This window comes from Adelges cooleyi, unplaced genomic scaffold (genome assembly GCF_023614345.1).
Source record: "Adelges cooleyi isolate 19-005CV unplaced genomic scaffold, UGA_ACOO_1.1 ACOO_flye_CR_arks_rails_tigmint_CR_PRNA_118, whole genome shotgun sequence".
Taxonomy (NCBI): Eukaryota; Metazoa; Arthropoda; class Insecta; order Hemiptera; family Adelgidae; genus Adelges; species Adelges cooleyi.
This window is the reverse complement of record NW_026095771.1, coordinates 2474741-2502043: the sequence shown is the minus strand read 5'-3', so window position 1 is coordinate 2502043 and position 27303 is coordinate 2474741. Positions and strand designations below refer to the sequence as shown.

General features: G+C 31.4%; 3 protein-coding genes across 3 annotated transcripts; all 3 read right to left on the bottom strand.

Annotated features, from left to right (window-relative positions):
* Positions 1-6864: 6864 nt before the first annotated feature.
* Positions 6865-8069, bottom strand: LOC126847763 (dynein axonemal assembly factor 10-like). The gene is made up of 2 exons (XM_050588155.1): positions 7667-8069; positions 6865-7532 (listed from the first exon to the last, which is right to left on the bottom strand). The coding sequence occupies exons 1-2, from the start codon at positions 8067-8069 to the stop codon at positions 6865-6867; spliced, it is 1071 nt and encodes a 356-aa protein (XP_050444112.1).
* Positions 8070-13867: 5798 nt separating this feature from the next.
* On the bottom strand, positions 13868-15497 carry LOC126847765 (uncharacterized). Its single transcript, XM_050588157.1, has 2 exons — positions 15376-15497; positions 13868-14504 (listed from the first exon to the last, which is right to left on the bottom strand). Exons 1-2 carry the CDS (start codon positions 15424-15426, stop codon positions 13980-13982), a joined length of 576 nt encoding a protein of 191 aa, XP_050444114.1. The 5' UTR covers positions 15427-15497; the 3' UTR covers positions 13868-13979.
* Positions 15498-21761: 6264 nt separating this feature from the next.
* LOC126847766 (uncharacterized) lies at positions 21762-23169 on the bottom strand. The gene is made up of 2 exons (XM_050588158.1): positions 23050-23169; positions 21762-22393 (listed from the first exon to the last, which is right to left on the bottom strand). The coding sequence occupies exons 1-2, from the start codon at positions 23098-23100 to the stop codon at positions 21869-21871; spliced, it is 576 nt and encodes a 191-aa protein (XP_050444115.1). The 5' UTR covers positions 23101-23169; the 3' UTR covers positions 21762-21868.
* Positions 23170-27303: the final 4134 nt, after the last annotated feature.

The following is a 27303-nucleotide window of genomic DNA, read 5'->3' as shown; positions in this document are numbered from 1 at the left end:
AGGAGTAGCTCGTAGGAAGTGGAGTTTAGGATTGATAAATTTCCTGTTCTCATTGAGGTGTGGTTTCCAATTAAGTCGTTTATCAAAAGTCAGTCCTAGGTATGACTTGATTGTTTAGTTTGATTGGGGGACATTTATTCTATCCGAGAATGAGTGTGACGAACATTGACTTAGGTTTGTTTATTTTTATATCCTTCCGGGACAGACCCAGAGAAGTAGTTGGCACAGACATATTTTAATAAAATAATAAGAATTATATTTTAGTGGTTGACTATTAATTTTAGCAAATATATATATATATATATATATATATATATATATATTGGTAGAGGAGTTAACGGATCTAAGCACAAGAACGTTAATTCATAAATTGAAGTATCTCTTGATATGGAATACCGATAACGGGGTAGGTATACTCAGATAATGGACCGCAATATAAAAACAGACAATTTAAAGCATTTTCAGAGGACTGGAATTTGGAACATCGAGCCTCAAGCCACAGATTTCCGCAAAAGGTCAATTCAAACTGTGAAGAATATGTTTAAAAAAGAAGTCATAGATAAGAAAGACATGCTTGCTTTGTTAGAATTCAGGAATACACCATTTATTATAAAGATACTTTCCTTTCATTGTATTTATAACTAATTAGATATGCTATTGAAGGTTACAATTATTAGAACTATTTTTTTAAGAATTAGTTTATCCAATTATATACATTATTTTGGAGAAACATTAATTATATTAGGTTAGCAAGTTCAATACTGATTAATAAATATATTATAGGTATTTTATTGTCTATAAAACAACAGTTTAACTTTCTAGTTATAACACTACAAAATAAATTGTATTTTAGTGCCTCCTGTAAAATTGTATTGTGTAGGGTAACATCAATTGCCCTATTAACCAGCGGTATGTTAAGATATACCTATCTAATAATTAACACAACAAAAGCAATATCTTCAAATTACAGGTACTACCTATTCATTTATTAATAATGAAAAAATTAATTTATGGTAATTATACGATAAATGTTTATTGGAAAATATGGTGCCTTATTAATTGGATGCAGATGCTTATAGCCAATTTTTACGGTATTTAGTTTACCGATTGTTATAAGAACATAAAAAAAATATAGGTAATATACCTACCAATTGTTTCAAGTAGGTATCCTGATAGTTTATCAAACATGCACGTTTTCCAATAGTCATTTTCTCTATAGGTTAAATATTTATTGGAAAAAGTGGTAACTGGTAGAAGTTGTAGCAACCCCGCCCGCAGCCGAAATTGTCGGGCTGCTGATAAGGGACACACGTGTTGACAACAAAATTCACCGAACTTAAATTTTTATCCGATTACATCTTTTAACCTACGAATTTATAAGTTGACGTCCAGCCGATACCGTGTTTTTCATTTAGTTTGCTTCTAATTTCTGTGTTGTTCCATGTGTGATTTAAAATTATTGCAATCATAGTCTTTCTTTTTTGTTGAAAATCATTCGGTAGATCGTTGTGTGTACACGGCGGCTTCAAACTCGGCCATAGCGTATTGTTATACTTTGTCAAAACAATCATAATATCCCACTCGCGTCAATACCGTTTGGTTTGCATAGTACACGTAATAATGTTTACAATGTTAGACGTACCGATACACGGAAAAAATGGATGTCATTTTATCTAAATATGCATGTCGAATTGTACTTGAAAACGAATTTGACGTTTACATGTATGCCATAAAAATGTTGTTTGAAATAACAACACGGTGGTCGTATGTAAATTCATCATGATACGTATAACATTTATCTGCATACAAACGTTCGACTTGTGCGTGTGGTGTTTTTTGAGCTACAATTCATGTGAAAATTAAAAACTCGATATTGTACTAGGTATACTGTGTACTTTCATTTGTGGATGTTAGGCTTAATGGTTTTCTTTAAACCAAAAGCTTCTTTATAAAAAAAAAAACGATATTATGTATTTAACGGGTAAAATAACTGGTCACACAATAAACACCGCATTGGTGAATTGTACTTGAAAATATGTATCAATATTATAACACCTTGATGGACATGACTGCTATAGCATTCGCCAACTAAACACCCCTTTTAGGGTCAGTTTGAATAATAATGTTCCAACCGTTCAATACTGATAACATTTATACACAAATGATCAGTATTCAAAAATAAATTGTTTGAAAAAAATAAATACTCGACTGCTACAGCATGTTATTGTCACTATGACTTGATTTTTTTAAAAAAAAGTTATACATGGTCATGAGTGCTGTAGCATGTTATACCAATTTTGAGGAATTTATTAATTTTGAGCCATATTATGATTTCAAAAACTTTTTTAGGCGAGCCAGCTGACAGGCTAGGAACTTTTAGGGTTGATCATGAGCCATCCTAGGCACTGTCATTGCTGAAATTTTAATTATTTATAATGAATTCTGAAAACATAATATTATTACAATAGAGGCAAGTTGCTCTTTTTGGTAGCATCAAAACATTTCGTATGATGTAATATTTAATATTCGATTGGATCGGCCAATTTTCATTAGACAATATAATATAGCAATTATGAATCGTTTAAATAATATAACAAGGAAACAGAAATATAATTAATTAAACTGTTCCACAAGCGATGCCTCGTTACTGCTTTGAAGAAATCTAATGTTTTTTCAAAACTTATATCAAGAATATTTTTATGGAAACAACTGTTCCAAGAACAAACGTGTTTATACAAAACAAGGTCCTGTAAGCGTTATAAAAATTGAGAAAAAAAAATTAAACATCGAAATAAATACATATATATATATAGGGTAAATATACAATTACTGAAAAATATAAATGTATCAGCTATTTGCTAGCATTTTAGTAATAACTGTTATTAACTGGTATTAATATTATATTGTAAATTGTAATTAAAGTGTAACATTTCCCCCTTATTTTCAAATTGAAAGTTAAACTATAAGTTATAAAAAAATTATACCTCTCTAGGCTCTAGCAACTACTGAATGCACAGCATCAGCCTTCAGAGTGTCTTCAACACATAATTAAAGGGAGTGTGCAGCACACCTTAACAATGTAGTCACAGACTTTATTAGAAACAAATCTTCGACTTTACTGTAATTTCTTTCAGTTTCATTACACAAATAATATTCCAAAATTTCAAGCTCAGGCACTATATTTTCTAAGACATTATCTCATAATAATATGTCATCTAATAAGTAAAAGAAAATTTTATAGAAACAAGAAAATAATATTACTTTTTAAAATAAAGTATTTACCTTTCACATCTTCATTGTTATCACATTTAATTAAGTCAACCATTTTGACAAAGTTTCTGACATTATCCGTTGTTATTGTGTAAATTTGTTTTTTACTTACATTAAAATTTGCAATAACTTCATAAACCTTTAAGTATAATAAATATATTATATTATATAAAAAAATAGAATTTTAATGTTAAACAATTTCATATTTTAAATTTTATCTGAACCTAGTTAAACTTATATGTTAAATTTAAGATTTAAATTAAAAATATTCAAAAAGTACTACGTCATCGAAAAACTAAAAATTTAATATTGTCAAAAAGTATTCTAGGATTAAGGTTACTTTTTCTATGAGATAAGCTGCTGAATGTTTCTCTGTTAATTCAACCATTGCCAATGTTTTTAATTCAGCTTTTGTTGAATGGCTGATTTCTTCTTCTTTTTTCTTCTTTTATGATTTCATTTTTGTGGTCTTCACATGGAAAGGACAGATACTAAGAACACAATATTAAGTATTAACTATTTATAATTAATATTTAAAAATATAATAATGTTGGAAAACATTTAGCTAGATAGTTTATCTCTAATCGTGATTATAGAAAAACCAAAGTTTCCTCGTAAATATATAAAAATGAATTGGTTACCAAAAGCTGTAAAGGGGTTAAAAACCCAGGGACTTATTTACGCAAGGACAATATCGGTATCTGTCCAGGGGCCACCTACTAGATTTAATCCTTTTAATTTAATTTACAATTAATAAAAATAACCCATTTTTGTCTTTTGTCCGGGGCCTCAAAAATTCTAAATCCGGCTCTGGTTAAACCTGAGTATTTATATCATATATTTTATTTTTCCATTTTATAAATATTATAATCACACCATCGGTTTTAGGACAAAAAAATACATCAAGTTCATGTATTATATTGTTCTTGTAGACTTGAATACTACTATCTTTATCGGTTAAAAAAACAGCTTTTTAGTACACGTTGGATAGGAAATATATGATGGCCTGCATCCTGGTGGCGCGCTCTATAGACAGCGTAACGCTGCGTGACCGCTATAAGCCAGTCGATAACATACACCGTCGTGTAACCTGTTTATCTATAACCGTGGGATAGGTATAAATGATGCAAACTCACGTAAAAGTTGAGAAGATTTTACTTGAAGAACTCAGCAGAGGAAAGTCGAGCAAGTACGAAAACAAGAACAGATATTACCAGGGTAAATAAGTAGAACTAAAATAAAACTTTTGATTTAAGATTAAGATTAAATTTGTAAGAATACAAGTAAAAATGAGTTACAAATTCTGAACTGTTATCTATTTTTTTTTTTCATCAATTGCAGTTTAATATTTTTTCAGCATTTTTTCTTGCTTAGTGATTTTCAACAGCGGCTTGATTTTTGAAAAAAAATTGTACACAACAATTATTTGGATACCAAACAACACGTATTAATACATTCCATTCGATGGAAATGTTCACAAAAAGTTTTAAAAAATAACTTCCATGTATAACATGTATAAATAAAGTTAAATTTTTACTTTTATTAATAACAGAAAATTAGTTCGACGTCCACCTAGACGTTCCTACTCTTTTGATAGCCTTAAGTTGTTTTTTTATATAGTTGACATTGTTTTTTTTCTGTATATATCTGACCTTTTTTTACTGCTCACAATAAATGAATATAACTCCATATTTCCAAATAAGTTTACTGCCTCCTTACAAGAGACAACCGCAGACAAAACTACCAAAATGCATCAATGTGCATGACACCACACGTTTAAAGCTTTTGGATTTTCCTTGTTAATTCGCGTTTGGGGTCCACTATATAAGCCCCTCATATTTGCAGCTCCATCATACTGGTCAATAAAATTGTTTTTCCAATCTGGTCCACATTTTTCCATGACCAATTTAAAAACTTCAAACAGTGACTGACCTGTAGTGTTTGGTAATTCATATAGTGCAATTATTCTTTTATATATTTTTGACTTGAATAAATATTAAATAAATAAATAAATATTTCACAACTAAAGAAAGTTGTGCTTTGTGTGAGATATCGAAAGTACTACCATTGCATTCATCTCTGCTAGTTTTTCATATTCCCAGATGGTGAACACGGGAACACTTATCTATAAAATTAAAATGTCAATTAAATAATATTCTAGTGTATACTAGTTTGTTTTACTTCTTATTGGTACTAATAGGTGTCCCAAAAATGGCGCAACTTTTGAAACTGGCGCCATTTTTTAAATATTTTGTTGGCAGCACTGTTCTTATCATTTCTAGTATCCATTGTCTTTCCGATTTAATTAGTAGTAATTGTTTTCTTGCCTGTTTTACAATATTAGTTTAAACTCTAACCGGAGTTCTAATGGAAAAGACCGTGGTGTTACAATCGATTACCATTGGTTTAAACCAAAGTTAAACCACTGATTGATAAATGTACCACCCCATACATTTATTTCCATACTGACATATAGACTGGTATAGTGACATATATACAATTCTCATAGTGCGTAAACGATTAAAACATTATTCATCTCTCCACTTTATGAAATTATTGGGCCGCTCAAGAAACATCGTTCTTTTTCTAGGGAAAGCTAGAAGTACTGCCAGTTCAAATACCAATTGAATAATTGGATTACAGTGATGATTCACTGTGATCATTTTGATGTAAAATAATTTTTTTTCTTTACTTATTATTTTACTATGTTAAATACCTTGCCGAAATGTGACGCCGATAGTACCCGACGGTCGCCAATAATATTTTTTCGCCTCGTAAAAATGTATGCTAAAACCGTCACTACTCACTAGTTAATACTTTTCAAAAATGATGTTTATTTGATTACTTACGGGCGCTGTGCAGTACTTATAAATCTTTTTTGTTCATCTGACATAAGAATACGGGGTCGTAACCATTCTCATTCCTCAATTATTTTTATGTGTTGTTCAAAATATGTGCCTTACAACTGGCATTTTTAATTTAAATCAATTAAACGTTATAAACAAATGACGTATCGTTAACCGGTTAACTCTTAACTTTAAATATACACAAAATTGAAATAAATATTCCAGGTAAAATATAATGGAATCAGTACTTATACTAAAATAATGAGCTGAAACTATTTGCGTTCTTATAGTTGACAATATAAACTTTGCAATAGACTCAATCAGCAAGTTTTGTCTATTTCACGATAGGATTATACATGGTAGAATCTAGGTCATAAGTGAAATTGTTCTTGTATCAAAAAACTTTTAAATAATATTACATAACGATTTCTATCATATTCGCATACTATTATATAACATTATATTAAATGTATTACCTATTACATACTCATATCCATGACCCAAATACATAATATTAATTATATATTTAATACCATTAAAAACGTAAGTGTCTGTATAAAACCGAAGATTATCGCGATTCATTGTCTAACATAAGATCGAATTCGAGGAGGCCTCACACGACAGTTTCGATTGGCGTATTGACTCGTCTTCATAAACAAGTAATTTGAGAATAATTTTATTGCGTACAATTAACAAAAGAAAACATTTAAACGTAAAAATTAATTAAACATAAATTCTAAAAAATTGATTAATACAAATTGAGTTTTGTAGTAATTAATATTCTAATGTTTTGATCAAACGATGTACATAACGCCAATCCCAGTTTGCTTGGACACCATCGGAAAGTGTTGATCGGCTGTGTAGTGACTATTTGATTTTGAATCAGTTGTAGTCTGCCCGGATTAGTAATTAAATCACCGTCGGGTTCGGTGTTGCACCTTTCGTCGGGGTACAAGTATTTCCACAAGTACACCGTTCCGTTTCCACCCGTTGTAGCGAACACCTCTCGTTTTTGAGGTAAATGTCGAACAGTCCATATGGTATGTTTGTGTAAATTGTTTCGCACGTAACCAAACCCTTTGGCGGGATGCTGTATTTTGGTATCGAACACATAAAACGACGACTCTATGGTCGTGGCCGCCAACTTGTTCATTTTAATGTCGCTTCTGTCAAACTCCAAACAGCAAACACCGCTCGATACGTTTGTTTCCCAGCGTACGGCCATTGCTCGCAAGTCCAACATTTTTATATCTCCGTTGTCGTATCCCGCACAAACGATTCGTTCTTCGGAATCGTACGCGTTACCAAACACCACGGTCCAACAATCCCTTTTGCCATCGCCATTGGCCGATTCCATTTTCGCCACTGGCAATTTTTCTCTCGGATCCCAAATTTTCACCGAACCGTCCTTGCCGCCTGCAAAACGGCGATCGTGGTTTCAGTATCAACGACACGGTGTACAGGGGCTAGAAATCTCGTTAAAAGTGGCTAAAAGTATTATTTCCCCCCAATCATATTGTACATTTTAGTTATGTTCACATGATACATACCTGTAACTAATTCCGGTGCACCGCATCCTATCCCTAGGCCGCCGACGCCGTCAACACTGTAGATCAAACCTTGATGAGCTTTAGCCGTGTATACCGATTTGCCGGAATAATCCAGATCGAGGATTTCCAAGTTGCCCTCGTAATTTCCAACAGCTAGATGTATTTTATTGAACGCGCTCGCTCGAAACGTCGCACATTCAATGGACGTTTGTTTTTCGTATTCGTGTACGGTCCGTATGTCGTCTTCGTCCAGCGTGTACACATTTAACACTCCTTTCATGTTTGGCTTACCGCCGACTGCTATGAATTTTGCCGAATTGTGTATCCACTGACATTCTTTCAATTGATAGTCTACAGCTTTTTCTTTGTGAATAATAATCTGCGGTTTACTTAATTTATCCATTTTCAATCAAAAAGTATCACTTATTTTATTATTAAAGTGAGACTGATATGCATTTGAGTGAAATAAAAAAAAAAACACCATAAACACCGGTGGTTGCTAAGGATAATTGTAAACACAGAATGACATCAATAAACTAACAAGGGCTGTACAAACAACGTACATACTTTTATGTCTTAATAATAACAACTAGAATAATAATAACTATTGCGCAACTAGACCAACATTTTAGGGGATGCTAAAACTATGCATACCTGACCATTCATAATTCTTTGCAGCAATTTTAATTTATCATTAAAACTGCCTTGCAGTGCCTTGCCAACTTTTTATCTGGAATCAAAAAATTTCACCCAGGGGCGGAAAAACTTCTTTCAACAGTTACCACTGATACTAGTAACGTTAGCAAAATTCGTAAGGCAATGGATAGGTTTGGTGCAAAGTCATCTGCATTTACTACAAATGTTAAAAGTTCATAAGGTGAAAAGTTACCATCAACCATAGCTGATACTGACTTTAATTCATGGGCCTTTTTAATTCCATTGTTATCTGTTGAATCGGCATCAGTAAGAAGAATGTGTGAGTCTTTGCAATGTTTTAATAGTTCTTCATGTGTACAAAATTTTAGTTTTTTCATATTGTAAAGAAACGAAAAATTGTTATTATGTTTTTTTAGCTGTTTAAATCTGTCATTCACACTATTTATAGCTACATCAAGTGTAAAGTAATAGAAATGTATTTAGAATCGCTGTTTTGGGTCAATAACTGGCTCATCGTTGTGTTCATAATCAAAATGTTTGCAAATACGTCGTGGTTTAATTCTACCCTGTGAGTTCTCAAAAACAGACTCTACACCCATTTCCGTTGCAAGTGCTGTTGAATCTATAATCATTTTCTCAAAAGATTCTTCTGATCTTAGTTCCTTTAAATGTTTTATACACCGTTGGCCGTCTTCGCTTTGTTGGACTTGGCTGCTCATCGTCTGAGTCTGAACGCGGTCTTTCCAGACCTGATGATTAGCACGACTGCGGGTCGTCCGAGTCTGTCGCAACTGGGTTGAAAAGCACTAATTGCTAGACGGTCACATTTTACAATAACATTTGGTCGCATAATCGCTATTCCAGATGGAGCTTTAAGAACTTGAAGCCTTGTAAAATATGCTTTTTTCAAACAGATTCTATCAACAATCGCCATTGCATACTTGGCGTATTACACGTATTCAACGTTATTCAATATAAAATAGTTAATTAGAAAACAACATAATTTATAACGGAACATAAAATAAAATAAGAAAATGTTTCATACAACTGAACACGTCTGTATTTCTCTATAAAAAAAATTAAAACTAAAATTACATACAATTTAAAATAGTAAAAGATAATAACAGAATAATATCATGGATTTAACAGTATCTTTACTACAAATTTTAATTACATTTTAAAGAATCCAAATTTAAAAATTAGTTTTGCATATTTTGGCATAAATCGGTTTTTATGTTTACGAATATTTTGCACGTTTTAATTTTTGTATTTGTGATTTTCTAAAAATCAGTTTCTATTTTATTATAGCTTCGATACGAAAGCTAAAATTGTTTATCTTTCCTTTTTTTGCCTGGATCTTGACGGTTATTACTCAACAAAATGTATTGGTAGGTAGACGCATCATGGTATTAGAATCGGCTAGACAAATCTTTAAAATTTATAATAACAAAAACTGCAAGTACATAGAACGGACGCTGTTTAAACCGTCTTTTTAAAAAATTAACTCAGAAATTCAAACTAACAGAAGCCGAAATGTTATGCCATAGAGGATTCCAATACGTTTTTGTTAAATTAATCTCGCAAGGATTGACCGAATCCTCTAGATGTCGCAGGAGGGATCTTAACTGTAAGGGACGAATCCATGTGATCCTAGGGCAGATAGATGTCGTAGGTGCCTATGGAGGTCACGATAAATCGCCTTTGGGCATAGAAGTTAGTAAATTTTTAAGTACATTCAATACATTTTAATATCTTTAAACGACCTAACCAACATATTCTGTATAATTTAACAGCAGGTTCCCATCAAAACCCAACTACACTGTTAAATGCCCGGGACTTCCGAGGTTTAGGGGTCCCATCACAGCTGAGAACCCCGGCCGCGTTAGTGGCTCTGGTGAGGCCGATTCTGCCTTTAAATATATTTCCCATAACGAATCGTAAATACATAAAAAAAGGTCAGAGAAAAGAGTAATGTTTGTATGTAAATTATATTTTATTTTTCAAGGTATTGTTGGATTTTTTTAAAGTATATATTCTATGCCTTAGAATATATACTATAGAATCCAAGGGACTGATAATTTCTTTTACTGTTTTTAATGCGGCGAGTGTGGAAAGTTCCAGAGTAAATGTAACCAAAAAAACCATCACCTTGTACTTAACATAGAATTATGAAAAAAACGGTTTGTCCGTGTGATTCGCCAAGCCTTGTTTGGTGGGAAAGGATCTGTCACAGCCTAACTCCCGGCACCTATACTTTTTGCCGGCCTCGGATGTTACCGGCCTTACGCCTATCTTCACTGGCTTTTTTCTTCGGTGGTTAATGTTTGTACCACTAGGGTGTCACTATTGATTTGATGAAACTTGTTATCTAGGTCGAATGCTAGTACTGGGGTATCGACCTTTTGTTGAGTTTTCGTTAGACATTCTTCGACCATTACCACATCCTCTGAGTCGGATGGCTCAGACCATTCCGCCTCCATTAGTTCGTGTTCATCGTGGTGATAACCGAGGAAGTCGTTGAGGAGTTGGTCGATCTTCCCGGTCAACTCCTGGACGCTCCGTGTCTTGTACGGTCAGAGATTTCTGACATTATCCACTGATGCCTTGCCACTCTGTAAATCATTTACAATAAAAGTATTTTCTGCTAATTATTTTGTTATTTTATAAGGACCATCGAAAAGTAAAAATACTTGAAGATTTTGGGTGGGTTTTTTCCAAGACCAACTGTCCTACCGAATATTTTATAAAATGTTTATTACACTCAGCTTTTTAATTTTCTATTTACTTAGTTTTTCTTTTACTTCCGTCGGCGGAATATTACATTTTTAATAAATCCCTAATAGGTCGATCCGGCGGCTTATTTTTTAATACTTCCCAGTGTGATTTTTCGGTCGTGTCAGATATACTATGGTTAAACCAATTTTCTATTTTATTTAAAATATTAAGCCACATGGTATGTTTTTCATATCAATATGTATGTCCTCAGTATTTTCCCTATCTCTATTCACCCGTTCCACCTGAATGGCTTGTATCAATTAAGGGTATTCTTAAAACAATATATCTGGGTTAAACAATACATGTAATATATTGAAAATATATAATAAATATGTGTCTTATTACGCTCTATGCTACATAGGAGGTGAAGATGATATAGAAAAATATTAAATTCAATAGTATATTATGACTATATAATACTTATGACACATAGTCACAGGTATTATATAGTCGTATTATAGGATAGTTTTTTCTTCTTTTCTCTAAAACATATCAAGAGTAAAAAATGTACAATTTTATAACAAACCATAGATTTACATCCAGACGCCCAACAATAGTTAATGATAACGGATAAACAAAAATGGCAACATAACAAAATAGTTGATGTTTTATAATAATTATTACATAAAGTTCAATATTTGTGTTATATATTGTTAATTAATTTAACAAATTATCAAGTAACCATCTAACAACTTTTGTTTCAATATATATATATATTTTTTAACCAACAACACAATTGAAATTATTTTATACAATTTTCGTTGACATATATATTTTTTTTTCTTCATGTAATTAGAAGCTATTTAAAATTTAAATGTTTTACTGTTTTTAAATATAGCTTTTTAACAAATAAATAATTTCCGCCAACGTAAATAAGGTATAAATATGATTATTAACTTTACTTTTTTTATACTGCCAGGGTTTTAATTTATTCATATACCTATTAGTAGATATCTTCTCAAAGCATATGTTATTATAACCCAGGCTTAACGTTTTTATTTAATACCTAATGTAATGATTATTACATAACAAACCTACCATATTGTATCGTTGATTGTTAATTTTCTTTTCATGACTTTATTGTTTATACAATAATTTTATCAAGTGCGTATCCTAGACACGATCCATCATAAGAAATACTGCCCGCTTATTTTACAATCACCTTTTAGCTTCGGTGCGGTTGTTTTTACAATTATGTGTTATAATTTTTTTTTTTTGTGTCTGGACCCACGATATTTTGTAAACCGCTGAACCGATTTCTTCGTGTAGCAACTCTATAGATCAGAAATCATACCTGAAAGGTACATAGATGGCAATAAATTTTAAAAAGTCACCCCTTCCCCATCAAAATCGAGAAAAACCCAAAAAAATTACAAATTTTTCAACTTAAAGTTACGATGTTCTATAACTTTTTTAAAAATAGTCGAAAATGTTCCAAATTTGTATGAATTGTTTTTCAAACATAATACTATCGATGAACATCAACAAAACAAAAAAATATCATAAACCCTTTCCCCTAAAAGGGATAGAATTTTTTTCTTTATTTCACTTTTTCAAGCAAAGTTTTAGAGATTTAGATCTGAAAATTAGACCGAAGGTAGATCTAAAATGAATGGAACTATAACATATACAATTTTCTCAAAAATCTGTAGTCAAATTTGTCTTTTATTTAGGAAAAACCCCAAGAATAGGGTAAATTTACACTTTGGCCGTAGTCAGTTTCTAAATTGCTGTGTGTGTGAATCAACAGTCCACAGGTAATGAAAATATTTTCATTATATTGTTAATTACGATATATAGGTAACTATGACAGTACATTTTTATAGACAGACGATCAACCCTTATCGTATCCACCCTACACAAGACTAAATATTAAATTTTAAGTACATTATTGCTGGTCCCACGATATCTTCTAAACCACTATAACTGGTTTGAATATACTATCCACAGATTCGCATCGAAGCGTTTATTTAAAAGTGATTTTATCACTTTCAGTTGTATTAAAATCTGTAGACCTGTGACCTCTCCGTCCCCACTGTACTGGCTTTTTACATTTGAAAAATTGTAAAAAATTGTATCGAGTTCAAATAACAAACTGAACATTTTTGATGATTTGCCAAAACATTACCTATATTAGAACCTAGATCGATGGTAATTTTTTTTTTTTGGAAAGGTTAAATCGCAGACTTTATAACTAAATTTCTACATTGACTGTATGATTTTCATATAGTCTACTATGGCTATATGTTATTTATGAAAGTAAACAACATAGTAGTAAGCTATTTTATTTTGTAATTAGCAGGTTTCTGGATGACTCCTTTTTTTAGGCAGATCCTTATTACATATGTGGATATCTGTTCAAAAACATACCTCAGAGCAATCATTGCATACCTATGCAATTTTATACAAATTATGTTTAATAACTTTGTGCTTCAGCCACAAAGAATACGCGAATATTAATGCATATACATATTTTGTGCAAAAGTACTTGGCGTAAGTTGTGACTCGAGAGTTGAACTTACGTAAACGTCAATCCTATCATCCTCCGTTTTAATTAAGGTTTTTTTGTTAAGAGTATAATATTTAAAGTCTATTTATTTAAAATTTAGTATCCCGCTTAATTCTTTACGAGAAGCACGTACCGAAAACCCCTTGAACACTCCAGTTCGTATTAAAAACCATGATCTACTAACGACACAAAACTGGGAGTATTAAAAAACGGTACTGCACACGTGCGACTAAAGCAAAACACCTGTTGTACTTGTACGGTCGAGATTATATTTTATATTTTTATTTATCATTAGGCCAACGTGTTGGTTAAGACAATAGTTGACCGGCAAAACAATAACAATAACTTAGATTCGAACGGGATTGCTTTGAGTTAAGCCGCTGGAGCAGCCTCTGCGGTGTCGGAGGCGCCTTGTGCAGCAGATGCGGACGACCACCCGGCGGGTATGGCTTTGTCCACAGCGTCTCTCCAAGTCTGGAACATTTTGCTGGTCTCCTTGGCGTTGTGATCGGTGACAGTGGCCAGGGTGTTGGCAGAAACGTCCAGAGTTTGTGATATGCCGGACGATAACGTGTTTAAGATCGGCAACGGTTGAACGACGTTGTCCAATTGCTTGAAACCCCCGGATAACCCGTTGAACACCGACGAAGTGCCCTTGGTTATTCCGTTCGCGGTGGAGCCGAAAAGACCTCCGAAAGCGGTCAGAGCCCTGGCGTTTGCAATCAACACCTGGTTAATGCTCTTGAGTACTTGATCAGTAACCAACGTTCCCACTTCCTTTGCACCGTTCACAGCACCCATAACGGCATTTTGCGCACCTCCAGCAGCACCTGCAGAGTCGGTCTCTCCCTCGGGAACGTCTCGTGCCACCGCCGACGATGGCATAAAGTGGGCCACCTGCAAGCATATATTAATTAGAATGTCGTATGTGGTATAGTTACATAATAAACAATAATTGAATAGCTGTTAGCAGAAACCACACAAGTATTTTTTTTCTTCAAAATTACCTTTATGCCGTTTTGACATACACACAAGATGTATTTAAACATTTGAGTAAAATGACGACACAAGTCAATTGACAATTTGAAACAAATTCGTGAGATTTTGAGCTAAAGCTAGAAATTAAAATGCTTCTAAATTTCCAGCTTTAGACACTTTTAAGCTTTGTTAGACTTCATCTATGTGCTTGGTAAATGTTTATTGGAAAAGAAACGAATACAATTTTTTAAAAAAATGTTTTATGAATGAATAAAATAATAATTTGTATTCATAGATACATAATTATTTTAAAAATGTTATTTAATAATTCATTTATTCACGAGTAATAATTAAATAGGAATAAAGATATTAAAAATTAACTATTGTTTTTTCCTATGTATGTTTACAATAAGCTCGGCTTAAATCTAAAATTATAACTAACTGCACTTCTGTGTTTCTTTCTATCTTTTTCGGTTTTTTTTTTTTAAATTTGACTAGTCTAGAACCACTCTGATAGTGTCAAAAATTATATTAGTGAAAAGCTGTAATAGAATCAGTTTGGCGAACCTAACGAGTCCCTACTGAAAGACTGTTTAAAAAATAAAAAAAGAATATTTATTTGTAACTCGAAATTCACTTATTCTATAAAAATAGCTATCAATCCACATACATTTTTTTAGCTTCGATGCAAAGCGAGAAGGTATTGGTTTTACTCTGATGTTTCTTTATTAATAATTTTTTTTTAGCAAAACTTTTTGGGTAATAAAGATAAAATTAAACTCAAACAAACCTGTGCGAAACAAGCCAAAGACAATCCGATGATGATGAATTGACGGAACATTTTTGTCGATGGTTTTTAGTGTTTTCTTCGAGTGTTGAAATGAACGATGTCGGTTGTTATCTTGTCGACGGGTCGAATATGATTCCGAAAGCCTTCAACAGTCTTATATATAGTGGGAATAATAACATTATTGTGTATTGCTTGTACAAAAAAAGCATCTTCACCATATGCGCCGACAGAAGTTTTCAATTACCGTTTTGAAACAATGCAACGAGTATAATGAATTATCGATAGATAATTGCGATATCCCGTTTTCATCATCACGAAATAATAATTTTAAAAACAAATATTATGTATATATTACAAAATTAAACGATTGAATCAATTATTAACTACTAATTAGTTGACCTATTTTCTTTGTTAAAATGGAGTTTCGTTTTTTTTTGTTTACCGCGGAATAATAATTGTTCGCTCGACTTATCGCGTGATTGCCTTCGCGTGTGTGCATACTTTATGCACATTTTTCACTTAATAGAACATCTAAAGTTTACCACTCGATTTTCATAAAATACTATTTGACCGTGAAAATTATTTATATTTTTGAAAGATTAAAATGTTCTCTAGACTACAGGCGGATTTTTTTTTGTGTACTTTGAGTTGGAACTCAAATAACCCTACCTTTTTCATCTCATTCAGAGTTTGGCATTTTTCGTTTTTGTTTAAATCACGAGTTTAATTACCCAACTATTTATCCGTAATTAGTATTTTTAAAGAAAATCATTATTTGTTATTCAATATGTATGAACAATTTTATACAGGTTAACATACCTATAGAAGTTTTGTAAAAAATTGTATAGATACTCTAATATTATGATTATGTAATATAATTACATAAGGAAATTGAAGGCATAGGGTAAATTGCAGCCCAAAATGAAAAGAAGAAATCTGTGAAATCCAAAACGAGACCTCGCGTTGGAATCGAATTTTAAAACGAATTGGATTGAATAATGATAATATAATTAACCGATATTCATTATAAAAAAATTACATTATGATTTAGTAATTATTAATCCAAAATTCGTTATTTTAAAGAAAAAACATTTATTGCTTAAAATGTTCGAAGCTAGTTTTGTTGTTCAAGTCAAAAATATCATATTAAACTAATATTGGAAAGTTTAAAAAATAAAAAATATACAGTGTGATTCTTTTAACGCCCTTTACTACTTTACTAAAAAATTCCTTCGATTTTTACATGAAATGTTTAATTTATAGTTTTTGTATGAAAAATTACCTCCCCTCTTCCTCAAAATCAACACCAACTTTCGATTTTCTAATAGTAACCCGGATAGATGCTGTACATCCAAGTTCCAAAAAGAATATTAGAATTGTATGAAACTGTCAACTGATACGTTTGTTTTGATAATTCAGGTGTAGTCTAAAGTCTAAACTACACCTGCTTAAATTTTGCTCTAAAGTCTTATATTTTATTATACACTACTATAAACACGTTAAACATTTTACCTATCAATATCAAGACCATTCGTTTTAGTAACAATAGTTTGTACGTGTTGACGTTTATTACTGTTAGTGTTATTATGAAATGTTACCTAAAAATTGCCGTGCTAATGTAATACCATTGAGTATTAATCGTACAGAGATAAACTGTTTATGTGAATACTAACACATGTCGTTTTACGTTCATTTCAAATAAATTTTCGTTTAATTCCATTGGAGTAGTTTTGAACAACATATATAAGAAAAGTTCGGCATACGTTATGAATATGGTGATTCACATTTAAACTTTTTGGAATAAAGATAATTTGTTTACTCAAAAATGATAAACTGCTATTTGGTAAGCTAAACTACTTAAAATTATTTAAAATTATTATGAAAATAACAATTCTTTTTTCTGTGTGTGAGGTGAAGGCACCAATAATTATTTTATCGGTGCATACGATATTTTATTTTACATTACTGACAGTGTACTCCTCATATGGTCAGTATAGATTATTGTCTATACTCAGTTTGCTTGGCATAACGGCTGGTGAAGGTGCGAACTTTTATGAACAGCAGTGTCAACTGTCAAAGATTGCAAATTCCTTTGTTTTTTGTAAACGTGTCATTATTTATTTAAAAAAAAGTTATTTTAATTGAATGGTCGAAAATCGTAAAGCGTGCGTAGAAATTATTATTTTTTTTTAAATTTTTTTTTTAAGAAATATATTTTATTTATTTACAATCTATACAATATGTATAATCAGTAAGTCTGATGACAAAGATACAGTGACAATATTCAATAATGTAGGAATAGGAAGGCTCTCAGCAGTGCCACCTGACCAGAAAATAGAAATTATTAAAAAAAAAGTCTATTGATGCTGTCGATGGCCGAATGTAATTTTCAATGGTACTTTGTGGGTTATTTTGAACTGAGTTTCTGTTCAATGTTTCAATTTGATCAATCTCAATTGATCATATTAATTTTTAAACATTAATTATTTCATTTAAATGACGATTGTTAATAGCATATACCTGTGCTGTCACAAACATTTTAGGTATTTCGCTAATAAATTAAAAATTTAGTCAGCAAATTCTTTTGGCTATAAATTCTAAAGGTTAAAAAATGTAATTTTTTAAAGTTATGTAACACATGTGATGGTCATTTTACTTGTAGGTAATATACGAAATGTGCCTATATAATACTACGCAGTGAACATTTTGGAGGGTTATTTTGACAACACTTACAGACAGTTTGACAGTTAACTTAAATAATAAGGATATTAAATTTTGCTGTTGTGATTAAATTCAAAACTTTTAGTATTTTAAAGTATATGTATACAAAACGAACGTGTATTAAATTTGTCAAAAAAATTAGCAACAAATCGTTTGTTAAATCATACTAATTTAAACACGAAATTATGTGCGTTTAGTTCTGAAAAAATGTTTAAATCATAAATTATTTTTCACGTTATATTATATCCAACCTTTAAATTATTACTATCACAAATAACATTTTCACGATTGATTTCCTCCTCAGCTTTTCTCTTGCGCGATTTTACTCTGGCATTACCTTTTGGATCGTTCAGATCGTTATGAACTTTTAGACGAAGGCTCGCCGTTTGACTCTTCGAACGAACCTTCAAATAATTACTTTAACAAATAAAATGTTTAATTTATACCTTGACTAACAATGGAATTTATATATTGTGTGAGAAAATAAGAATTAAAAACAAGTATTATATTGATTAATCAGCAAACTTAATTTTTGTAATCTTGGTCGATAGGGTTAAATTTAGCTGGTGGTTACAGTCTACTTGTCTTTTAGTAATATGGCGCACGCCAAATACACTTGCACCGGCGCCATACAATTGAAACGTCTTCTGTACTATGTTTTTGTACATATTCTATATTTCCAACAAGCGGTCCTTTTCTTCTTTAATTTTCTTTTTCAACCTTTCAATTTTCTGTAATTTAGAAAATATAATTCCGTAGAAAAAAAAAATTGATTTTAATTTTTAAATTATTAAATTATTATTTAAGGTATTACTGTGCTATATCTTCATCATAAATTACTCTAAGGGCGAACTAGAATTTGTCGGTACATCTTCACAATGTCGGCGGTAAAGGCAAACCTTTTTGGGCGACATATAAGATTTCTCGATATCGGTCTGCAATTTGGGTCCAGGGGGTCTAGTACTGACGATTTGGTAAATTACCGAAATCTTTTTTACCGACTCGGTAACAATACCAGATAACCCATATTTTATCGAAAAGTCTCGTATTGCAAAGACCCGGCCATTATAAAAAAAAAATAAATATATATATATATAGCTATTAACGGTTGTTCAAGGTGTCTTTGTAAGAATCGATTGGCCATATATTAAAAAATAAAACAATTGGAGGGAGTGTTATTTATTTCTGGTTATCGGTGACAATAATATCGATGGGAGACCAATATTATTATCATTTAATGGCAAATAGAAGCGCTACTGTTGTAAAAACCGAACAAATATTGATTTTAAATTCAAATCCTTACTAAGTCATAGCAAACGAACAGATAGATAAAAATTAAAAATTAAAACGCTTCGCAAATTTCAATGCTAAGGTTTTTAGTCTAGATGGGTAACGTAAGATACTCTGATGTTTTATTTTAATGGTGACTTGGCGCCGACCATCTGACATACTGAAAAAGGAAGAGAGGATTTTTATTGTCATTTATTATATTCAGGGACACCAAACATAGATTAATATTACACAGCTAAGTATAAACAAATACAAAATATTTAACGTACCCTAAAAAAAAGTAAATATTACCGCTCTATCGATATCATGTATAGAGTATATATATATATATACACACATAGTAGGCTATGTCATAATAACAACTGGTTTTATTTTTTACCTATACACGGCAGCCCCTCCCACTCGCACGAATGCAGAGACGATGAAAGATATGAAGATATGGCGTTAGTTTACAAATAAGATCTTTGGCTAAGAGTTTAGTAAGCCTAAAAGTTCTTACAAACTCTTGGTCCGTACCAAAACCATATGTATATGCCTTGGTGGAGGTCGGCGTTGAATTATTCCAGCTGATAAAATATCTGCCTTGTTTATAACGCGCAATTGTTTTTACTTAACTAAAAACACAATTTATAAACAGAAAAAATGTTATTGAACATTGATAAAACTTTGATAACAATTTCCCGAATAGCTTCCCGACACCTAATTACCTGTCGGTTAAATAACATATACTTTACCGAATTCGGTAAGAGTAACCGAACTATTTTTTCGGTATTTTTTGTCAGTTCTAGCAAAATTCGGTAATTTCTCTTTACCGAACCGAATTTCATTGTCGAATCGTCAGTACTAAGCCCCCAGTGCATGCACTAAAGTCTAGATGTGCAATATTTTGGTATTGAAAAACTGATATTACAAATAGATATTACACTATTACTATTAGTAAATTGTTATTTTGTACTTTTTCAGTTGTGTCCACGTCTTCACTTTGAAGACGTCTTTTGTAGATATGAAAAAAAAATTTTGAAAAATTTAAAATAATATTGTTTTAGATTAGGTATTTTATGGAGTTAGGAGATTCAAGTTAATAATAATTATATTATTTTTTTAGATGTAGAAAATATTGCTTTCTACTTCTCCTAAGAAATAAAATATTTGCATTTAACATCATAGTTTTTTGTCTCGAATAATAACTTGTATAAGCATTTTTATTAGTACCATTAATTATTAGTAACAGTAGTTTCTTTACTCAATTCACTCCATAATTAAAGTTGACTATTCATTTTTTTTAATGTGGGTCAACAAAGCTTTACAGATTTACAGATTCTTACATGAATGAAATCTTCTTAAAAAAAAAAATGTAGATCAAATGCCAGATTTTATTTAATTAAAAATTTTGTAATCTTACCCTATTTCAGTTAGTAATTAAAGCGGGCAGCAATCGTGTAACATTGACATAACATCTTGTCTCGATTACGTGTTTATCAATATGAATGTAGTTGTTTTTGCAATCGCCAATATGACATTAATAAAAGTACTGGAGATTGGTGTAGAAACATATTTTATAATGTTATTAGTGGTAATTGTCAGCTAAGCAAAGATTTAAATAATGCAAAATATGATATTTGATTTAAATATCACACTGAGATGTCTTTGAAATAACATCTTAATAAAAAAAAATATATATATCCAACACGAAAAAAATGTACCCAATGTACTTTAAATTGTTTTTTCTATTTATTTTAGCTAAAAAATGTCCAATAAAATCTAAAATTTAGTTTAATATTCTCGACGAGGTGAGAGAAGGGCTAGAATACTATTATTTCCATCCACATACTTCGACTATAATTTAAAAAGTAAAAAACACAAAAATTTCATTACGAACCAGTTTTTGGTTTCACTAGGTACATTATTGTTTTATAATTAATGGATGACTTAAATATTTAAGGGAATTAAAATTTGACTTCTAAAAGTTATCTTAGACATTTATCCTTTGAAATAATACCTACTGTAAAATTGTTTTGTTTTAATTTACTACGTTTACTATACTATTTATTCAACTTACGAATGTAACTTGCTCCACTTGCCAAAACAAATCGAAATATTTGTTATGTATTGAAAAAAAAACTATCTGCACTGTTTGTCAGTAGAATAGGCAATGAATGAATCGGTTATATTTTCTCCGAAATAGATAATATGTATTAGTTGTATACACGTCTTCACGATTATCCGTGAAACCTGTTTAGTTGTGTATTTGTAAATTGTATGGATTGGTTGTTCCTACTGATCTACTAAAGACGCAAAACTGGGAGTATTGAAAAAGGCTACAGCTGGGTTCTGCGCACGTGCGACAAAAGCAAAACACCTGTTGTTCGGTCGAGATTATATTTTATATTTTTATTTATCATTAGGCCAACGTGTTGGTTAAGACAATAGTTGACCGGCAAAACAATAATAATAACTTAGATCCGATCGGGATTGCTATGTGTTAAGCCGCTGGAGCAGCCTCTGCGGTGCCGGAGGCGCCTTGCGTAGAAGATGCGGACGACAGCCCGGCGGGTATGGCCTTGTCCACAGCGTCCCTCAAAGTCTTGAACATTTTGTTCGTTTCCTTGCTGTTGTGGTCGGTGACGGTGGCCAGGGTGTTGGCAGAAACGTCCAGAGTTTGTGATATACCGGACGATAACGTGTTTATAATCGGCAACGGTTTAACGACGTTGTCCAAGTACTTGAAACCCCCGGCTAACCCGTTGAACACCGACGAAGTGCCCTTGGTTACTCCGTTCGTGGTGGAGCCTAAGAGACCACCGAAAGCGGTCAGAGCCCTGGCGTTCGCAATCAACACCTGGTTAATGCTCTTGATTATTTGATCAGTAACCAACGTTCCCACTTCCTTTGCATCGTTCACCGCACCCATAACGGCATTTTGCGCACCTCCAGCAGCACCTGCAGTGTCGGTCTCTCCCTCGGGAACGTCTCGCGCCACCGCCGACGATGGCATAAAATGGGCCACCTGCAAGCGTATATTAAATAGAATGTCGTACGTGGCATAGTTACATAGTAAACAACAATTGAATAGCTATTAGCAGAAACCACACAAGTGTTTTTTTTTTCAAAATTACCATTATGCCGTTTTGACATACACACAAGATGTATTTAAACATTTGAGTAAAGGGACGACACAAGTCAATTGACAGTTACGTACAAGTGTATAACAAGACAAGAACTGAATCGAGGTCTGGGGTCTGGGCTACGGGGGAACGATCGTCGGGTGTCGCGCTTAAAACCCTTGGTCGGCACATTCCGATCGGCCAACTGTAGTCGGTCGACGCAAATATACTCTTAACAGTATATTATAATATTGCAATGTAATATTATAATATAACAGAATATTAAGGGGTTCTTAACATCAGTAAAAAAATTTGACTAGTCGAGAACCACTCTGATAGTGTCAAAAATTATATTAGTGAAAAGCTGTAATAAAATCAGTTTGGCGAACCTAACGAGCCCCTATCGAAAGACTGTTTGAAAAATGAATATTTATTTGTAACTCGAAATTCACTTATTCTATAAAAATAGCTATCAGCCCACATACATTTTTTTTTTATTAATATATTTATTTTAGCAAAACTTTATGGGTAATAAAGATAAAATTAAACTCAAACCAACCTGTGCGAAACAAGCCAAAGACAATCCGATGATAATGAATTGACGAAACATTTTTGTCGATGGTATTTAGTGTTTTCTTCGAGTGTTGAAATGAACGATGTCGGTTGTTATCCGGTCGACGGTTCGAATGTGATTTCAAAAGCCTTAACAGTCTTATATTTAGTTGGAATGATAACAATATTGTGTATCGCGAGAACGAAAAAAACATCTTCACCATATGCGCCGACAGAAGTTTTCAATTGCCGTTTGGAAACAATGCAACGAGTATAATGAATTATCGACAGATAATTGCGATATCTCGTTTTCATCATCACGATATGATAATTTAAAAAACAAATAGTATGTATATATTACCAAATTAAACGACTGAATCAATTATTAACTACTAATTATTTGACCTATTTTGTTTGTTAAAATGGAGTTTCGTTTTTTTTTTGTTTACCGCGGAATAATAATTGTTCGCTCGACTTATCGCGTGATTGCCTTCGCGTGTGTGCATACTTTATGCAAATTGTTTACCTAATAGAACATTTAAAGTTTACCACTAGGTTTTCATAAAATACAATTTGACCGTGAAAATGAATTATATTTTTGAAAGATTAAAATGTTCTCTAGACTACAGGCGGATTTTTTTTTTGTGTACTTTGAGTTGGAACTCAATTAACCCTACCATTTTTCATCTCATTCAGAGTTTGGCATTTTTCGTTTTTGTTTAAATCACCCAACTATTTATCCGTAATTAGTTTTTTTAAAGAAAATCATTTTTTGTTATTCAAAATGTATGTACAATTTTATACAGGCTAACATACCTATAGAAATTTTGTAAAAAATTGTATTGATACTCTAATATTATGATTATGATTACATAAGGAAATTGAAGGCATCGATTAAATGGCAGCCCAAAATGAAAAGAAGAAATCTAAAACGAGACCTCGTCGTTGGAATCGAATTCTAAAACGAATTGGATTAAATAATGATAATATAACTAACCGATATTTATATTTAAAAAATTAATTATGATTTAGTAACTGTTAATCCAAAATTCGTTGTTTTTAAGAAAAACATTTATTGTTTAAAATGTTCGAAGCTAGTTTTGTTGTTCAAGTCAAAAATATCATGTTAAACTATTATTAGAAAGTTTTAAAAATAAAAAATATACAGTGTACTAAAAAAGTACTTCGATTTTCACATGAAATGTTTAATTTATAGTTTTTGTATGAAAAATTACCTCCCCTCTTCCTCGAAATCAATACCAACTTTCGATTTTCTAATAGTAACACGTTAAACATTTTACCTATCAATGTCAAGACCAGTCGTTTTATTAGTAACAATAGTTTGTACTTGTTGACGTTTATTACTGTTAGTGTTATTATGAAATGTTACCTAAAAATTGCCGTGCTAATATAATAACCATTGAGTAATAACCGTACAGAGATAAACTTTTTGTGTGAATACTAACACATGTCGTTTAATTCCATTGGAATAGTTTTGAAAAACATATATAAGAAAATTTCGGCATACGTTTTGAATATGGTGAATCACATTTAAACTTTTTGGAATAATGATAATTTATTTACTTAAAAATAATAATCTGCCGATTGTTAAGTTAACTACTTAAAATTATTATGAACATAACAATTCTTTTTTTCTGTTTGGTGAAGGCACCGATAATTAATTTTTTCCATACTCTTCCCGATACATCAATAAAACTAGATAGCAAAATGTTATAATTGGCGAAAAGTTATTTTGAAAACGTTTGTTTGATATATGATGTAGAATGATATGAATCTATACATAAAACCTACATTATGAAAACCGTGAAAATAAAATAATGTTTTAACTACTTAAATTATAATGTTATAACCTTAATATTTATAAATATTTTGTTTTTTTGAAGTGTCAGAGGCACCTATTCTAGTCAGTGTTACACAGTCTAAACACTGTGTAACACAACAATTAATTTAATAACATTTGAAAATGCTGTTGTTATATTTATGATTAAAATAGTATCGATATAATTTTAATATTGAGAATCAAATTTTAACCGAGGACAGAGTAATATAAAATGGTTTAAACTTTAAAACGTCTTTACCTACTTTGTAAAACGTAATAAACTATTAATAACTATTGTAATTTTCTGTTATAATTACATTAAAAACTTTGAAAATTAGTGTAGGTAATAGGTAAGGTACCGTACTTAGTATTTAGTAAAGCTCTAAGTAAAGCGTGGAAATCAGAGTTGTACCTTAATACGGTGTAAATTCGATTCACAAAGACTAGATTTGAAATCAATAAGCTTCTACTGCATATATTTGCATATTTGCAACTTTTGAACATATATTTGCCTATAATGATTAATTCTAGATTTAGTAGTAGTATATTTGTAAATATAATAATTATTATAATTGATCCTTAATTCTTCTTTTTTAATTTCTACATTGCACGCCTTGCATTTCGACCTGCTACCTGTTGCATATTCAATTTTTTTATTATTTAAAATGTTCCATTTTAATTTAAACTATAATCGTTTTTATTAGTATAAGCTAATAGCTAAAGAAAATGATACACGTAAGAAAAAATATTAAATACATGGCTATACAAATATTGTCCCAAATTTCAAAATAATTGTCATTGTTCTTTTAAATTTTAAAATATCGCCAAATAATTGTAATTCAATGTTATCCTGTAAAATACCTTTTTAAGTTGGTACCTAATTAACCTATGTAAAATAAAATGATTTGTATTAGTACTATAAGCGTTAAACTCTTCTTAGTCGCTTTGAATAAAGATGCTAAATAATTAACTACTTACCTCATTGGGTTAGTGGTCTTTTCCTCTATAGGATCACCACAGAATAAAATTTACATCAGAGCTATTACGACACTCTGGAAAATAAAAGACAATCTAGTTAACATTTTAACACCAAAAAATAAAGATACATTTGAAGCTTGGTATAACTTTACATTACACCCTGTATATTAAAAAAAATGAATATTTTCAAATTTAAACTATACCCATTTCCCACCCCCCTAGAGGGGGGGGGGTACAAGTTTTTTTGTTTTTCGGGGTTTGTAGCCGTAATTTTAAGACCTTTGGGTTGAAAATTTGCCAGTAGTTGGAACTCATATGTATCCATAACATATTACACGGAAAAAAAATTCGGCTCTACAGTTTTTTTTTAATTGCCGGAAAACTGTGTTTTCGCAGATTGACGCAAACTAAAAACCCGGTGTACCAGATGTGAGAAACGAACAGACACTAAAAACTATCAGTTGGGAACGTCTATCCGTGTTAGGTTAGGTTAGGGCCCAATGCTCGGTATCATAATATTGTGTTTATTACATGATATCACAGACGACTAAATCGTGTAACTGATTATAGTAGACAGACGATTTATTGGGAAAAAACCTATCCGTGTACTTATTAAGACACTTAATGATTCTGATACGACAAAACCACTGTCGTTATCTCGTTATTTTATCGCCTGCGTTATATTACCTTACCGAAGGTCAACTATGAGTACATAAGGTCCAACTACCTGCATATTATGAAGAGAACTGTTGTTTATTGGATTCAGATTAAGTGTTGGTTTTTATGCAGTATACCGCCCCAAAATGTATTTTTTATTACACAATTTTTTTAAAGGAAAACTAATGTTTTGCATATTTGTATACTGTTATTCATTTAAAGAGATTCACTCTTGATTGTTTAAATTATCTTATATAAGATGTGTAATCTGCTTCGTGCTAGTTTTAATTTTTTAGTTTATAATTTTGTAGCTCTAATTTTGTATAAAATATTTCATTATTTTATTTCTGTGTTCAAGTTAAGATATATTTTAATAGTATTTAAAAGTCATGAATGATAGTACTTTATTTTATGACTAGATCAACAGTCGTGAACATTTAACATCATGATACTGCTCCTATACTATTATTAAAAAAACAAAAATTTTAAAATCTCCATAAGAGATTATTGTTAACAGGCAACAGCCGACTGCAAGTGGCTATACACGTTAGTAATATTTTACTAATAAGTAATATATGTAGGTAAAATTTATTGTTTTCTCCAGTACCAGTATACGATTTATTTAAATTTAAATGTAAGAAAATCTGAAAGTGATTTTATTAAATTTTATCACTTATATTTATAATAATTCCTGTAGACCTGTGACCTCTCCGTTTCCTCATTGCTTTGATTACATTATGCCTATACTCTACTGTACTAGTCCTCTCGGATAAAATCACTTTCAAA